The 18,332-nt window shown below is 42.6% G+C and overlaps 1 protein-coding gene across 3 annotated transcripts in view; it reads left to right on the top strand.

The window, feature by feature from the left end:
• Positions 1-1,338: 1,338 nt before the first annotated feature.
• LOC116947668 (amphiphysin-like) overlaps positions 1,339-18,332 on the top strand; it is a 28,867-nt gene continuing 11,873 nt past the window's right edge. For all 3 annotated transcript variants that reach the window (XM_032963685.2, XM_032963677.2, XM_032963669.2), the window contains exons 1-12: positions 1,339-1,481; positions 4,824-4,904; positions 5,819-5,873; positions 6,109-6,203; positions 6,426-6,521; positions 8,089-8,196; positions 9,795-9,880; positions 10,723-10,798; positions 12,225-12,307; positions 13,135-13,276; positions 13,376-13,495; positions 14,093-14,194. In XM_032963685.2, the coding sequence (XP_032819576.1) occupies positions 1,404-1,481; positions 4,824-4,904; positions 5,819-5,873; positions 6,109-6,203; positions 6,426-6,521; positions 8,089-8,196; positions 9,795-9,880; positions 10,723-10,798; positions 12,225-12,307; positions 13,135-13,276; positions 13,376-13,495; positions 14,093-14,194 (1,122 nt within the window). In that variant the 5' untranslated portion in view covers positions 1,339-1,403. The remainder of the gene's footprint in view (positions 1,482-4,823; positions 4,905-5,818; positions 5,874-6,108; positions 6,204-6,425; positions 6,522-8,088; positions 8,197-9,794; positions 9,881-10,722; positions 10,799-12,224; positions 12,308-13,134; positions 13,277-13,375; positions 13,496-14,092; positions 14,195-18,332) is intronic.

Here is an 18,332-nt window from a genome sequence, read left to right as displayed (position 1 = left end):
GCGCCGACGTTTTTTTTATATATAAATAAATAAAGACACCGTTTAAAAATAAATTAATGCAAACCGACACACCTGATGACGACCGTTTGTGTTATGGTCGAAACGTCGTGAGAATTTGTATTGTTTTATATATATTTTATTGTTTTATTGTTTCCCTTCAACGTGACTTTACCGAAAGAGCTAAGAATATGAATAAGTTATTTTTTATTAGTCTTATTCTGTACCGCATGAATGTGTAGTGTAGCACAAGTCAGAGACGAGGTAGTTGCTGGAGGCACCTTCTTTATTCAGATCAAACACAGCATACAACTTCAATAGGTTCGCTCTCATGCACTCCCTAGTCGTCTAGCCTAGCCGAGACACAACCCTGACCGTGTTCCACTGACGGCATCGACCGAGACAGCCAACAACTATCCGGCCACGCAATGATCTAATGAAGGCGGGGCCTGGCTCCGCCCTGGCCGCGCCTCCCTTCTCGAACCCACTAGCGGGTTCCAGGGGCTTCCAGATGAGGTCTTCCGTGTCCCTCGCGCCAGTTCCTCCGCCCTGCCGGCACACCTGTGTATATGCCCAATGGCGTGAGTGCGCTAACTGTCCACCGCAGTTGCCGCTGCTGGACAGCAGTCGGCGCTCTGTCACTACAAATGTATTTTTATTTTGTAAGGTGTCCGTAAATTGGTCACCATTGCACAAGGCACAACACTTTATGTCTCAGTGGGTTTATCTCGTGGTTAAATAAAGGATTCACCAACGCATGTATATACCAAACTAAATACGGAGATACTGTATATAAATGGAGGCATTCTATTTTTGTCTGGGAAAAAACATGGAAATGATCGCCAAACTTGTCACAGCTCCCCCTTGCGATATAGTTAAACCCTGTCGAGGGAAATACATACCTCTAGACAATGAACACAACCTCGTGTATTTACGCAATTCTAAAATTATCCCACATGTCATAGATTAAAAGCCCCTTTCACGTGAAAAAGAACACGCTATTGAAAATTACTTTAAGAGTCACTTGGCAAATTTCTGCAAGGGCAGTTTAAGCTGAACGGCTGAAATGACAACACAGTACCCAGTTAAACTAATATTCGCTCTCTAAAGCACATTAAACGTTCGCATGTGTCTTAGCCTTAAGTGAAATACGAAAAAAACCCCTTTATTATAGACGAGCACAACGTTAGAACATGTTGTATTTGCGAAACGAAACATCGAAACCTGGGCAAGAAACGCAGCCCCCTGGTAAGCCTCCCGAAATTCGACTCTCGATTCCGCTCACACAAAACAAACACGCCGTCGATTCCCGCAACCTCCCTGCGGTGTATCGTTGTGCAGGAGAAGGGAATCGGTGCTCGCTTCTCTAACGCTGGATCGATTCTGGGCACGCGTGCGTGGGCGTCATGGCGGACGTGGGGAAGGTCAGCTCAGGCATTTTCGCCAAAAACGCCAAGAAACGGATCACCAGGGCCCAGGAGAAGGTAGGGCTGTCAGAGAACACCTCGCTACCGTCGTCATCATCATTACCACCGCTAACTGCTGGCTTTGAGGGAACGGAGACGGGGCAAAGGCGTGCTGGTGCTGATGCAGATGCCCGTTGTCGGTGGATGCGGCAAGCTGCTGTGGTTTGGAAATAAATCAAAGAGACGAGGGGTGGTGATGGGACAACGGGGCGCTGCCTTGCCTGCTTGCGACAATACACGGCCTCCATCGGTTATCGCATCACAACATTAATATCCCCCCCCCCATCGCATCAGTGTCACATTCTCATCACCAGACACTGCGTTAATCATCCACGTCACCTGTCATTCTAACGTCACAAGTGCAGCAGATCATCCTGTGACAATCACCCTTGCGCAGCAGCAGCAGCAGCATCGTATTCGCATTGTCACATCATCATCCTCGCATCGTGATGAGCCTCACATTTTTACATCTTCCCCACATCCGATCATATGCTTATTGTAGCTCAAGGAGTATTGATAATATACTACGGGACGGGATACCACTCACCGTACAGTGTAGATATTCTTGGTGTGTGTGCTGGGGGTGCCCAATGAAATCGTTCTTAAGCGTTTAAAAGCGAAGTGCAAATGTTGTTCTCTCTCTCATAGGTTAAATTAAAGATGGTGTCTATTGTTTATCAGAGCCTATTTTTCATGCTGTTTTTTTCATTGGTTGTTACCTTGTCAAGCACCATGCATTTGTTATGCGTTTTTAAATGTATGCCAGCTGTATACAATGATCTTCATTCATCATGACACTCCACTTTATTCCTCCTTCCCTACTCCTGCAACATCCCAGCCCCTGACCCTCCATCCTTTCCGTCACATCCCTTTCTAACAGCCGCTCCACCCCACCCGTTGCTCCCCTTTTTCCCTTTGTGTACTGCCGTTGGCTTGCGTTGTAAAGTGCCCTGCAAAGGGCGCTGTTATATGCATCCTAAATAGAATATAATTCAAGGTCCGTGCTGAAGACACGATCAATGATGTCGCGGTGCTTGGCTTGGCCCCCCATGTGCCAAAAGCACGGCCGCTGAATCGTTATAATTGTTTTTTTTATTTAAAGCTTTCGTGACTGCAAGGATTCATATTCTTGGTTCTTTCGGTAAAGTCACCACGTAGAAGGGAAACAATAAAATAATAAAAATATAAAACAATACAATTCTGACGACGTTTCGACTGCAGCACAATCAATCATCAGTTGTGAAAACCACAGCTAGAAAATTTGAAAAAAGTGGCGTTTTTTCTTAACGTTAGCACCACGGACAGCGATTTGGCAGTTGTTCAGATGGACGAGTCCATCTATGTTCGGAAAAGAGGAGGGGGGAGAGGTAGAGACTGGAATGCTGTCTGAAAGTCACCGTAAGCGTGAACACAAGACCCGAAATGGTTTATCAAATCCTTCCAATGATTGCTAAGCCAGAATCCATCTTCTCGGTTGAAATTGTCTCTGTGTTTGTATATGTGGATAGCCTCATGAACGAATCTCTCATGGTAGCCAGATGGCTTGCAAGGAGCCTCTGTCTTGGAGAAGTCAATGTCATGTGAGCCTACTGAATTATAACAGTGATCTGCCACGGCCGAGGTGTTGGTCCTACCGTGTTTTAGGTCTGCTTTGTGTTCACGGATGCGGTCCGAGACATGTCGTTTGGTTTCTACTACCACAGAGGCAACTCAGTTTGTAGATACCAGGGTACTGTATGTCCGGAATCGCATCTTTTACAGATAGAACCAGATCACGGATTTTATGTAATGTGTTGAATCGGACCTGGATCTTGTGTTTATTCAAGATTTTGGAGATCTTTTTTTGTGATCCCCGCAATGTAGGGTAAAGTGATGGTTTTGAATGGCTCCTCAAGAGGGTCCTTCTTCATGGTTGGAGTGATGGTTTTGCGGATTGTGTAGTCGGAGTAACCATTAGCCTTAAGAGCTTTGTGTACGTCCTTGAGTTCACTGGCAATGTGACTTACGGTGATTTTCAGACAGCATTCCATTCTCTTCCTCGCCCCCCTCCTCTTTTCGGAACATAGATGAACTCGTCCATCTGAGCAACTGCCAAATCGCTGTCCGTGGTTCTAACGTAAAAAAAAAACGCCACTTTTTTCAAATTTTCTTGCTGTGGTTTTCACACCTGATGATTGCTTGTGTTGCAGTCGAAACGTAGTGCGAATTGTATTGTTTTATATTTTTATTTATTGTTTCCCTTCTGCGTCACTTTACCGAAAGAACTAAGAATACGTTATAATTGTGTTTTTTTGCCATGTTCTAGAGCAGTGGTCATCACCCCTGCCTCCAACCTTTAAGGGGAAGTGTGCCCATGCTGCGGCATGGATACCGTGCAGGATAACTTTCTAATGCGCGCGGGAAACGTCAGCGCTACGTTTGCGGCGACAACAACACACTAACACGCACCACGAAACAAATGTCTTGCTAACACTACCCAACACATGTTGAAAAGCACTAGTTTAAAGTAAGGTTAGCCCTTCAAAAACCGAACAAAAACACCTTCACTTTTCCTGCGTTGCATTCTTCTATTTAACAAACTTGGCTGTGCATACAAAACGTGTAAGTGCATGTGGTTATTGTAATCCATTGTGTATACATTAGCGCATTTGTCAATAAAGAGCATGTTGGTCACTGTAAACACAATTACACCAACACCACAATGGCTAGCGTGAAGGTACGTCAAACATCCCTTGGCCCACGGGGTGGTGAGAAAAAAGGCCTTCCAGCAGTGGACTGTCAAAGGGCTGCACATGATTAAAGACAAGTATTGCATTTGTAGAGGAATTGAAGAGAACCCTGATGAGAAGACACAACGGAGATACAGTGCTCACAAATATGCGGCTGCTTTCTGCTTCAGAGGAAAGCAAGCATCTACTAAATTATGGACCATGTCAACTGAGTGGATGCACTCACAATGTTGAAGGGTGGGGATGTAACCAATGAATAATGTAGCGACTAGGAGTATTTTCCTTGGACACGTGATATGTCATGCTACATGCTAGTGGGTACAGCACGCTGCAAAGGGGGTGGAGGGAATTGTTTTTTTATTCGTTTTGCGTTGGTACAATTCAACATGCATATGCTCAAGTAATTAGAGTAGACTAATCCAAGATGTATACATGTGATCATATTACTGTATAAGATGGTATATACTGTGTAGATTGTGTGTTCTTCCGAAGTGAACAATTTTTTACAGTTAATTTTTTGTTGTTAACATGAAATGGTTTTAAAATATGGCTTACGGTGTGACTGTATGACGGAGGGAAATAAACAGTTATTTAGTGATGGTCTGATTAAAATCTGTGTTGATATATGAAGGTGCTGCAGAAGTTGGGAAAAGCTGATGAGACCAAGGACACACAGTTTGAACAGCTGGTGCAAAACTTCAGCAAGCAATATGTAAGCAACAGTAAAATACTAATGTCAACTTAATTCGCAATTGTAAATGTACGTTCATGTTTTATTGGTTCTAAATTTGTATCGACAAAGTAAACACAGTGAGCACATAAGTATAATTGTTACATATATAGGTCAGGATACATAGGATATAAATAGACAATACACACAATTGTCTTTAAAACAGCGAAGTGGGAGTGGCTCATACACTTAAATTCATTGTAAAATGGAAATTAAACTGAGATTTTTGGGTGATGTGTTTTGTTTTATTTTGCAGCTATAATAACAATTTAAACATTGTATAAATGTAAGTGTTTTCAGCAAATATATGTTTTGTTATGCTTTCATCTGTTTAGTCATTATTTCCCATAAAAGCATTCTTTAAACCAAGCAATTCCCTGTGATGTATGGAGGTTATGTCCGAGGTGAAAAGTGACCCTGTAAAGGGAAAATATAACAATGAAAGCTAAGCTGCACGTTCATCAATATTGTCTATTTCATTGTCGAGCAGTTGCTATATACTAGCAGTTCATGTGGAGTTATGAGCTTTGAGTATACCTTTAAAATATTCCTGTTGTACTAAAATAAGACCAACAGTTGGACTGGAACAGGAATCCAGATTTAGGTTGTTTGGGCCCCTTTCAACACAAGCTCCCTGAGCCTCAGTTCCCCACTTAATTAGCTCTGTAATAGTCTAATTTAATTCAAGCAATTATGTTTGCACAATAAATAATATTATTGCATAGAAATCGTATCGATAAAATGTAATAAGTGCTTATCTAATCTGTAAAAAAATGCAAATACTTAATGCAAGTATATACTATATATTTTTATACATGTATAATTTTTAAATTCCCTCTGTTTACCTTAGCTTTTTGTTGTATTTTCCAGTTGCTAATTCCTGTGTTCTAATATAGGGTGAAGGAACCAGGCTACATAAAGAAGTCAAGGCCTACCTGGCAGCAGTCAAAGGTAAATTTACTTAAATGCATAATAGGATAAATGTGAATCAATTTTCAAAACTAACAAGGTTATAAATTTAAGCGAATTGGCAGCTGGAATACTTAATTCACTGTATACACCAAAGTAATTTTGACAAAAAACTTTGCTTCATTGTCAGTATAAATTGGCAATTGTGATATTAAGTCACAAAAATAGGCTTGGCTAGTTACTTACAAGACTATGTGGTGACTGCTTCATTGCACAGCCATGCACGAGTCATCCAAGAAGTTGATTGAATCACTTCAAGAGATTTACGAGCCAGACTGGTATGGAAAGGAGCTCATTCAGGATATTGCGGAGGTATGTTTAAATATATGACACAATGATGCTGTATAACTATTATAAACATGCATTCCATTTTATGACAGTTTATATTAAAAAAGTTTTCATTTTACAGTTTTAAGCAACTAAAATAGTTTTTACTATGGAATAAAAAAAGAATCGTTGCAGTTAGTAATCACACTCTCATATGACATGCTTCAGTCAAATTTGAATGTCTGCTTCCTAATTCCTCTGTTTTAGCGGAACAATGAACTGTGGGAAGACTTCCACCAGAAGCTGGTGGATCTGGCATTACTCACCCTCGATACATACTTGGGGCAGTTTCCTGACATAAAGGTACAGTTAGTTTGGATTTTTTTACGATGTTTTGTCCATTAATAAAGTAATGACTATAAAGTTGTAAACTGCAATTAGAAATGACCATTTATGTATACCTATTTTTACTTCATAGGCAATGTACTCGTTTTTACTCATATGTGTGCTACGTACTTGCATAATTGCCTATAAAAGTGATAATTTAAATTGCTATATAGTAAGCACTCACGGATTATTTGAATTTAAATCGGACACACTTTCCGATATTATAGAAGCATGACGGGCAATCACTGGGTTAAGGAAGGGTTAGGTTCACGAAAATGATCCGTAACCCGCATTTTCCGTACGTTGGAAACTGACCAATTTTCCCCTAAAATCAAGATTAAATCCCATAGCCGGAAATAGTTGTGCCTCCCCTACCCGATTACTAGTTCGTTTTCTCTCAGTACCGTATCACGCTGTCCGTTTTCTATCGCTACCTGTATTGTATCGCTTTACATACGCTCTGAGAATAATTTAATCGAATGTCTCCCCTAACACTACCCATAATTAAACTAATGGAACATATACTGTACAGGTGACCCCCGCACCTACGACCTAATTGGTTCCTGAAGTCGAACCCCTTATTTCCCATAGGCACAATGTTATAAATTTGTGGTTCTGTTCCTGGAAACCTATTACCTACCATAAAATACCAAAATTAACCACAAAATTTAATTAAAATAACCCTACAAACATTTATTGTAATTTTGAGTAACTTTTACAATAATTTATTAAGTGAAAAAAACATATTTGAAAATTCTTAAGTACTTTTCTGCACGTGCATCACATTTCCTCTTCTCAGACATAGCGAAAGGCGAAAACAATAAAATTTGAACAAAATTTACGAAAAAGTGAAGAGCGTTTGCGAAAGAGATGCTGCTGCGTTCGCTCTATGTGCAGCTGCATACTTGTCGGGCTATGCTGTACATTTGCATACGGCAGAAGAGCAAAGCAGTGCAATCGACTCGGCGTCAGTAGCAGTCGTTAGGCGGTCGTAGAAATGAGTTTTGGTCATTACTCTGGGGGTCTTACTGTAAGAAAGGTTGTAAAAGCGGGCCGTCGCAAGTCGAGCCTTCGTAAGTGGGAGGTCACCTGTATCGAATTGTTTATGAATACCACGAAACATTTTTATATTATTTTTTTACAGAAAGCAGTCACTTGGCAATGTTTGTTTATCGTGCATTAGGCTCGGCCTGTTGGCTGAGACCATAAGTAATTGAAGTGTAATTGTGTTAAAGAAAGTAATGCAGTAAATAACTCATGAAACCCACTTACAATTAAGAAAACTAGCAATAGAAACATGGGAAAAAAATATAATTCTGAGCATAGAAAACAAACAGTTACGTATTATTAAACCGCAACCTCACCGCGCTGCACTATTTGCGCTTATCGAACTAACGCCAAATTTTTCGCAATTTTTTTTACATGTATTATGGGACCATTTAATTAATGTCGGATTTCCGTAAGTCGGGTCTTCTGAAAGCTGGGGACTTACTGTACTTTGTAGTTATATACAGTCATAACAAGAGGAATGTACCATTTACAGACACGCATTGCCAAACGCGGCCGGAAACTGGTGGATTACGATAGCACCAGACATCACTTGGAAGCCTTGACATGCACGAGGAAGAAGGATGACTCCAAAATAAGCAAGGTGATACATAAGGAGCATGAGGAGAGTGCTATTTTAGCATATTTATAATTTTGTCTGCTTGGCAGCAAATACATTAGTTACTCATTTTTCCTCGACTGTCCACCAGGCTGTACAGAGACAATCTTCTCTGGCCGGTTTCCACGCTTCTCCCATGGCTATATAGAGCCAGGCTCAATCATACCCCAACTATTTGTCTCTGCAAGAGCCAACCATGGAGAGGGTTGGCCCTTGTGGCCAACCCTGTCCAACTTTGAGGACAAACATGCCATTAGCTTGGTGATGGACAACACAATGGCCTCCTGCCTAACTTGCTGCCTATTGCTGGCACAAGAGTGGCAGCTTCAGCACAGGCAGCAGACCTGGGGCACTGACATGTGCTATAGCCTGCCTGTTGGCTCAGAGTCTGGTGATGGCCAGTTCTTCTCCCATGATCTTAGGTCGTGCGTGAGGAAGTTGGGTCAAGCTTCCACCTTTGACAAACCATTTATCAGGACAGCATTTCAATGACCATTTATTTACAAATCTACATAAAATGCAAGTATTCAAATGTATCTTATTGGTTAACAGTCGTGGCACATTATATATGAGGTGTTTAATCTCATTGTATATTATACCTGAATAATTGTGCAGTTTGAAATCACATGTTTTTCATATATTCATTTGCAAAGGAATAGTATTCATAAATGTGTAAAAGATAGTTCCCTTTTAAGTTTGTTGAATAGTGGTTTATTACACCACTCCACTACTTTCTGTTGGAGCATTATTTAACATCACATTAACCTATTGACAATGGTGTAGAGATGATGAATGCAGAGATTCAAAACTTGCCATTATAAGCCGCTGTTTGCAAGTGTGGTGGTTACTCTGTACACACGCACACACTACACAGTACTTACCAGAACACGGTCATTGGTATCCCTGATCAAGACCCTGCCTGAGGGGTGGAGGCTGTGAAGTGTGTGTGTGTGTTTGGGATCCCCCAGAACCCTGGTCCTAGACAGAAAGTGGGATCGAACAAACACAGATTGTTTGGGCTTCCTGTGGCCAGCACCTCTCCTGAGGGGAGGGGGCTGCGAGGTATCTGTGATCCCTCGGGACCCCCGCCCCTCGGCGGGGGAATCGTATAAAAGGCGGGCTCCTGCGGCAGTGGGGAGTTGGTCTCAAGCCGAAGCCGGGGAGCCGCCTGAAGAAGAAGAGACCCTGGACCCTAAGCCCCGACGTCCTTCTGAGGGCCGGGGCTCAGTGTGGTGCCAGTGGTCTGTAGGCTAGGACCCTGAGGTTCCCTCAGCCCGACGTCCTTCTCAGGGCTGGGTCTGGACGGGCCAGTGGTCAGAGACCCACCGGTGCCAGCGGTGGGTCAGCCTCCCCTAGGTCCAGCTAGCCGGAGGGCTATAGGAGTAGTCGGGCCAACAGCTAGGGTACGATAGCCCGGAGGCTGTACCTCCTCAGGTTGTGGGTAGAAGGGGCCATTACCCCTTCGTGTTAGGGACCTAGTGAATTGTGATAAGATAACAATTAAAGTATTTGCTTACCACTACGACTCCGTCTCCATCTACGACTACTACACAAGTATATGTTCTTTATATTTGTTAAGCCAGGCAGAAGAAGATTTTCTGAAGGCTCAGAAGGTATTTGAGGAGCTGAATGTGGACCTGCAAGAGGAGCTGCCAATCCTTTGGAATAGGTACAGATCAGTTTATATGGATAATGAATAATGTATATTGTGAAATGTATTCTGTTGCTAAATATTATTGGAATATGTGACAAGGAAATAATACACTTCTGCCAGCGACTTGCATGCCCATACCTACTATAATCATCCAGGAATGTTCTTAATGCTCTTGACGTCACTCCACATTGACCAGCCCCCCTCAATAATCATGAGCAGGTGACGTCCTCCAAATGGACACCCCCCCATTATTACCTACTATAATGAGCCAAGAATGTCTGTGTGCAACGCTCGTGACGTCACTCCACGTCGACCAGCCCCCTTCATTAATAATCATGAACAGGTTACGTCCTCCACATGGACCCCCCCCTCATTAATAATCATGAGCAGGTGATGTCACTCAACATCGAACAGCCCCCATCATTAATAATCATAAGGGACGTCCTCCAAATGGACACCCCCTCCCACTATTCATAATAATTAGTGGCTGACGTCACTCCACATGGGGGGCTGAGGCGCCTCCTCCCCCCTCCTCGGCGTCAACTTACAACCCTCACTACAAAGGCAGAACCCTCACGTCACGAAATCTCCGTAACGCTATTGAGACATCAAAGTAAAAAGGACGTCATGATGAACAAGGGATTATAACCTTAAAATGAAATAGGTCTGCGTCACCGCGCCCTTACAAACTGCAGACGCATTAATGCAATGAATATCACGTCGCAGTCTGCTTTTCGCTTGCAAATTTCAGATTTACTGCAATACACCCGTCCTTGGACGGGTCAAAGGCTAGTGTTTTAAAGATTTATTTAAAAGATGTATTCTAACTTTGTCATCTTTTGTTTTTATCCTTGCAGCCGTATTGGATTTTACGTGAACACTTTCAGAAGCATTGCGAGTCTGGAGGAGAAATTTCACAAAGAGATTGGTCTGGTAAAACTGAATTACTCAAAAGTGAAACTTTTTGCTGACATCACTATCAATATGGCAGAGTGATGACATGTTTTTGGAATTGAATCCTAAAAAGTGGCATGATTGCACAGATTTATATGCTGAACACCTCGGCTGTTTTCAGCCTAGGTATCTAGATTCTGTTGGTTCAGTTCCTTCGTGAACTTGATGAAATGTGAGATATTACTAAGATATTATTTTTGCCTTACAGATAAGTGAAATCACTGTGATATTATTCCCAATGTATGATAGTCCACTATAAAAAAAAATTAAAATGTTCTATCTCTTGCATTTTTCCTGAGGTTGGATTGTGTATTTATGAGCTAGGAGGGATCTTGCACTAAATAAACGGCTACAAGAAAATATATTCTTTGGTTCTTTCAGTAAAGTCACGTAGATAGAATTTTTTTTACAAAAAATAAAGTGAATACAAAATAAAAAAAATAAAAACTTAAACACTAATGTAGACTGTAGCCTGGCTATTATTTTTCTATCTACGTGACTTTACCAAAAGAACCAAAGAATATGAATTCCTGCAGTCATGAAAGTTATAGGTCAAAATACAAGAAAATAGTTGGTATACGTACAGTGTATAGACATTAATGTATGTGTGTATTTAAAAATTGGAAAACACACAGTTGGGACCTAAAATGCACTTTTACAACAAATGTACCAGGCCATTCTTATAATTGAGACTATCCTTGTTCATTGAGTTCTCACCTGGTTAAACAATATGAACATGAACGTTTCAATATCTCTTTTTACAATATAATTAAAAAATACTTTTGTGCAGATATGTTTTTATGTTAGCATTTACGGTGTAGATTGTAGTCTAAAAATAATCCACGTGTTACTAGCACATTCGTTTCACATTTCAGCATGTGTTCATTGATTAAAGAGAACACAAGGCTGTCTCATTAAAAGGAGATATGTGCTGATATTTTTAGATGTACAAAATAAAAGTACATTAAATGCTATTTTATGTTGAAATCAATGTAACACAGTGATTTGCTAATTCCAGATTAAACCCACGTGTTGTTGATAGGCAAGTCAAAATAAAAAAATGAAATTGATTTATATGCTCATCGTATATACATCAAATAATCCGTATAAGAATACATTATTTAATTAGTTATTCACATGATAAAAAAACAATGCTAATTGTCTTTAGGTTAATACAACGAACAATACAAACAACATAGAAAATATGACCCACAATGCAAATGAGAGTAACAAACAAAAACAATCAAAGGTTGGATTGAATAGTGGTCTTGAATCGTGATAATTCACCTGGAGGGTGGATTGTTAAATACGTATTTATTGAGACCTCTTTAATATAATAGGGTTGTTCTGTGTCTATACAACATAAGGTCACTCAAATTATGCTGTTTGTGTTCCTCCACTGCAGTTGAACCACGAGCTGTACGAGGTGATGGTGAAGCTGGGCGAGCAGCACGCTGACCTGGCCTTCAGCATTCGAGGTGCACCCAGGTACTAGAGATTGACACTGCCCTTGTGAATAAGGGCAGCACTTTTATTCTATTTATTGTCACAGGTTGTGTGTGTACACACTCACATTTTCGGTTATAGTGTTGCTTCATGACATTATTTTTTTGTTGACTCACAATGATTATGCATACATGATTTAGAGAATATGAACATGGGTAAGTTTTTCCTTAAAGCCCAGGAATGTACAAGTAGTTGATATTGAGTGTTTCTGAATAATTTGCCAGCCTCTTGCCATGATTTAACAAAAGTATAGACTCCAGCCCTAGATCATGTGGTTTTAATCTCATCCATCTACTTCAATATTTTTAGTAAGAGGCTTACGTTATACTGTAGTACTCCATATTTTTTTGAAAGATGTTTTTCATTTATAAAATATACATTTGTAGGCTCGGTAGAGGGCATATATTATACTGTATATAATGCACACTGATTATATTTTGTGCATGGATAACAGTTAATTTACGCTCATGATGTAAATTACCTTTCATTAATTGTATCTTAAATGATTGATTCCAACTTTTTATGAACCACTTGAATAGTGCTATGGTCGATTGATTTAATTAATTGTGTGATGTACCAAGTATTATATTTTTTGTTAATAAAGGGTTTTTAACTAATGAATGCTTATATGTTGAACTTCTTTTTCACCGTGCATAGCCATCCATGCTAATTGGGGGTGCAGGGCAAGGACAACAAAATAAAGAAAAAATCAGCTGTAATAAATGTAACTTAAACTGTTCATTTATTCTTCTTGCACTCCAAATATGTTCTTCTTTATAACCTGGTTTTCTCTTGACCCTGTGTAACAGTGATTCAGGGCCACTAAAGATAACGGAGACCCCGTGTTCCCCGCCGGAGATCACCGTGCAAGCCCCCACCTCCCTCTTCACGGGCGATGAGCAGGCACTTGGTCCAAACCACATGTCAGCTCCTCTCAAGTCTCCATCACTGGTTCGTGTAATGTTCAGTAAAATTTGTTGCAATTAAAATTGTGGAAATGTTTTACTCGAATAGTATCTGATGGGCTGTGTCTCGGCTGATTTTTTTCAGGGACGCAAGGGGCCGCCAGTACCACCACCACCCAAGCTTACGCCCAGCAAGGAAGTGCAGCAGGAAGCTATCTTCAGCCTGTTTGATGACAACTTTGTCCCAGACTTTAGCAGCGCACCGGTACAGAATATTATGTTATATCTTGCCATAATTGGCATCTTCATTCTACTGAATTGTGGTCATGATTTGCATTATCATGAATTACCCAATGTATGTAGAGGGTCCCCTTGCCGATATGCCTTTTGGTTGTCCCGCGATGTTTCTGTCCACATGCTGAGAGCTTCTTTAGGATGTAAAGAGTATATAAGTATTCCCCGTAATGTCTAAAATTGGCACACGATTATTAATTATCATACTATTTGATCATACCTGTCAACCCCTTATCAGTGCCTACCTTATTACAGACCAATTCAGACTTTATTCGTCACCCCATGCCCTTATAAATCTCAACGTTCATCCTACAAAGTCCCATCATAAGGGAGAAACACAAACAAATAGACTATTTTTTTTGTCCGTATTGAAACGGATGTATGCCGTATGGACCTGAAAACTAAATTTCCCTGTACAAAAATACAGGTAAACCGTATGGATTGACAGGTATATATAATTTATCATTAAATAGTTTAGAAGATAATTCTTACCATAATCTTATATTTAGCTTACATACTTTATTATGGTAATATACATCTTGATACTACTTGCATATTTCCTTTGTAGACAGAAGCAGCTAAGAAGCATGAGGGGAGCTTGTTGGACATCGATTTTGACCCTCTGAAGCCAGACACGGTCACAACACCCATGAGCCCTGCCATAAACCAGGTTGGTTTTAAATGCTTTATCAAGTGTTGAGATATTCTTCACCTACATTGCATGTTTGTGTAAATGGTTCATCGAACTGTCTATAAAGTATAATTTTTATACATGTATAGTGTAATATACAGAGGCGCACACACTAGAGTTGAAGGCAACATGTTTATTAACAACTTCTCTAACCTCTTCAGGTTCTATAGCTAGGTGTGGCTATATTCTTTGCTGTGTGCATGCGAGTTAACTATAACGAACGGGCCAGTCAGCACACACGCTGCCTGACCCATGATGCCGAGCTAAGACTCAACCCGATGAATGAAGAGTGAAGAGCGAAGAGACCGGGACCCCAGGACGATCCCCACAAACGAGCCCCGATCCCCGTCGGGGCTCCTCCTTTATTTCCTTGGCCGCGGCCTCACCCCGCCCTCGGCCACGACCCCTCCTGTATCAAGTCAGGAGCTCCCGGCTCCTTGTCACGTGTCCCTCGAGCCCTCTAGAGAGGTTCTCGGCGCTCAGCAGCACTCCTATGATAGTGGCTGGCGCTAACACCGTAGTGCAGTGGTTCTTAACCTGGGTTCGATCGAACCCCAGGGGTTCGGTGAGTCGATCTCAGGGGTTCGGCAGAGCCCCCGCCACGGAGGTCCGGACACACTTGAATTATTGTGTAAATTTGTGATGACACACACGGCCCGCTTGGCCATCACTGGCTGCAGATGATCATGCTACACTGCTTGGCCAATCAGCGCTGCGGGGAATTTAGTGCGTACTCAGTAGTCAACGTGTGACTGTTGTCGTACGTCGTGTGATTTCTTTAATATTTTATCCATACTAACTATGTCGGGCAAAAGAAGAAAGTGGTCGGACGAATATGTACAACATGGATTCTCATGTATCACGGAACGTGATGGGAGTGAGCGTCCTATCTGCATGATTTGCAACGCCAAGTTGAGCAACTCTAGTCTTGCACCGGCAAAACTAAAGGAACACTTCTTGAAGCTGCATGGAGACGGGGAATACAAGAACACAACACTTGCTGAATTCAGGGTGAAGAGAGCCAGATTCGATGAAAGGGCCACTCTGCCTGCTCTTGGATTTGTACCTGTTAACAAACCGATCCTGACAGCATCGTACGAAGTTGCTTACCTGATCGCAAAGCAGGGCAAGCCACACACCATTGGTGAAACATTTGTGAAACCAGCTGCATTAAAGATGGCGAATCTGATACTCGGAACAGCGGCCGAAGGTAAATTATCCCAAATTCCCCTTTCAAATGACACCGTCAGTGACAGAATAGAAGACATGAGTAAAGACATCTTGGCTCAAGTAGTCGCGGATCTGATTTCAAGCCCGGCAAAATTCAGCCTTCAACTCGACGAAGCCACAGACGTTTCTGATCTTAGCCAGCTTGCTGTTTTTGTACGCTATGTGAAAGACGACATGATAAAAGAAGAGTTTTTATTTTGTAAGCCTCTTACAACAACAACGAAGGCAGCCGATGTGAAGAAGCTTGTGGATGACTTCTTCAGAGACAACAATCTTTCATGGGATATGGTTTCTGCAGTTTGTACGGACGGAGCTCCAGTCATGCTGGGAAGAAAGTCTGGTTTTGGTGCGCTAGTAAAGGCCGATGCACCACACATCATTGTGACGCATTGTATTCTGCACAGGCATGCGTTGGCAACAAAAACCTTTCCTCCAAAAATGGCAGAAGTATTAAAAACTGTGGTGGAATGTGTGAACTATGTGCGAAAAAGTGCTCTGAGGCACCACATCTTCAGTGAGCTGTGTAAAGAAATGGGCTCTGAATTTGAGGTACTTCTGCTCCATTCTAATATTCGGTGGTTATCCCGGGGACAGGTGCTGAATCGTGTTTTTGCCATGCGTGTGGAATTAGCCCTGTTTTTGCAAGAGCACCAACACTGCCATGCAGATTGCTTCAAAAATCCTGAGTTCATTCTCATTTTAGCGTACATGGCTGATATATTCGCAGCTCTCAATCATCTCAATCAGCAGATGCAGGGTGGTGGAGTCAATATCATGGAAGCGGAAGAACACCTGAAGGCTTTTCAAAAAAAGCTACCGTTATGGAAACGACGAACAGAGAACAATAACTTCGCAAACTTCCCGCTTCTGGACGACTGTGCAAGTAAGATCGAAGATGTGTCTGGAATCGGAGATATTTCTGTATCCACGGAACTGAAGCAAACAATTGCCACGCACTTAAATGAGCTTGCAAAGTCTCTCGACGGATATTTCCCTACAAGAGAGTCATATCCAGCATGGGTGAGACAGCCGTTCACGTTTGCTGTTGAAACAGCAGATGTCAATGATGAATTCCTCGACGAAATCATTGAAATTCAGCAGAGCCAGGTTCAACAGCAACTCTTCAGAACAACAACGCTCTCAACGTTTTGGTGTCGACAAATGAACAAGTATCCAGTTATTGCTAAGAAAGCCCTGGATTTTTTTATACCATTTGTTACAACATATCTTTGTGAGCAATCCTTTTCGAGGATGCTGGACATAAAAACGAAGAAAAGGAACAGACTTTGCTGTGAAAATGACATGAGAGTGGCACTTGCCAAGGTGAAGCCACGCATATCTGAACTGATCTCTCAAAGGCAACAGCAGAAGTCACATTGATTTCCAGGTATGTAATTTGTTGTGAGTTTATGCATTGTGTTGGTTTTATTCTTTGAACAAGGTAATGTTCATGCACGGCTCATTTTGTGTACCAGTAAAAAACATATCTATGTCTTGAATTTGAAAAAAATCACATTTTATTTTTCACTAAAGAGGGGTTCGGTGAATGCGCATATGAAACTGGTGGGGTTCGGTACCTCCAACAAGGTTAAGAACCACTGCCGTAGTGACATAAATGACATCACTACACTACCCCCTCATTTTTAAAACACAGCTGACCCGGCTGTAAAACTACCCCAATTACAAAAGGGAGGGAGAAGAACTTCTGCGGCATCCCACTTAACACGCAGGCATCCCCGCAGTAATCCCACCCAGCTGATAAGGGAAGGGGAAGGGCTGTAAGCCCGGTACTCGTTAAGTCAGAAATGGCCGAAGTACAAGATCGCGCACAGCCATCCCGGCAGCAATCCCACTCAGCCGTGGAAAGGAAAGGGGGAAGGGCTGTAAGCGTGGCCAATTGAGCACGGCCAGTGCCTATGTGTGGACGACTTTTCCCAAGTCAGTGTGTCTAACATGCCGAGACCTTAATGTATGTACAGTAATCGTGAAAATCAAAAGGGGAGGATATAAAGGAAAAGAGTTTTGAACAAAAAGGGGTTTGACCAGAACCCGCCAACAAAATAAATTGGTCGAAAATATAGGCACACCGAACGTGCCCAAAAACGCGCCGCCGCGACCGCCTGGCAGCATATTGCCCCGCACCCCCCTGTACGCAACAAACAACAGCGACATCAACGGAAACGAACCCCGTCGGCCGCGAACGCGCAGGGAAAGGTCCAACAACGAATGTGGGCGCTGCGAACGCGCCAAGAACGCGCCGACACTACCCCCTGGCAGCAGCACAACCCCCCCCGCAAGCAAGTCACTACCCACGGCACGAGAGGGGCTTGGGTCAACCATGACCCCTCCGGCACGTGCGTAAGACCACAGCCGTGGTGTCGAGGAGGCTTGTCTGCTAACAAGGGTCACTTAAAACGAGTAGTTTTGGAGCGGGTCCTCGTCGCCGGGCCCCCAGACGGGGTGAAGGAGGCCTTCTCGGGGGATCCCGGGGCGGGATGAAGCTGGCCCAAGGGGCGCAGCCCCTCCCGAGAAGAAGAAGAAGGCAGTCCGGCCAGAGAAGAAGGAGCGGATGACGGTTGCACCTCCTCACGCGGTCCCGAACCCGGCGGTGTAACCGGTTGCTCCACCGACCCTAGGCACTGGGGCTCTGCGGGAGAAGAAGTCCGCTGAGGCACCACATCCACGGACACACGCCCCAGCTCGTCGGGCGCACCTGACACACAGCCCTCAGGCAATGGAGATGAAGGGACACCATTAGGCGGACAAAAAGGCTTAAGCCGCGACGAATGCACGAAGCAGCGCCTGCGACCAAACTGGATGTGTACCCTTTGTGGGCTCTTAACCTCCACAATTTCTACGGGGCCTCGCCAAGGCTTATTTAGTTTAG

Source organism: Petromyzon marinus, chromosome 2 (assembly GCF_048934315.1).
Source record: "Petromyzon marinus isolate PM22_M1 ecotype Great Lakes invasive population chromosome 2, UKy_Petmar_22M1.pri1.0, whole genome shotgun sequence".
In the NCBI taxonomy this organism is placed as follows: domain Eukaryota; kingdom Metazoa; phylum Chordata; class Hyperoartia; order Petromyzontiformes; family Petromyzontidae; genus Petromyzon; species Petromyzon marinus.
The sequence above is the reverse complement of the archived record's forward strand: the minus strand, read 5'-3'. Positions and strand labels throughout refer to the sequence as shown.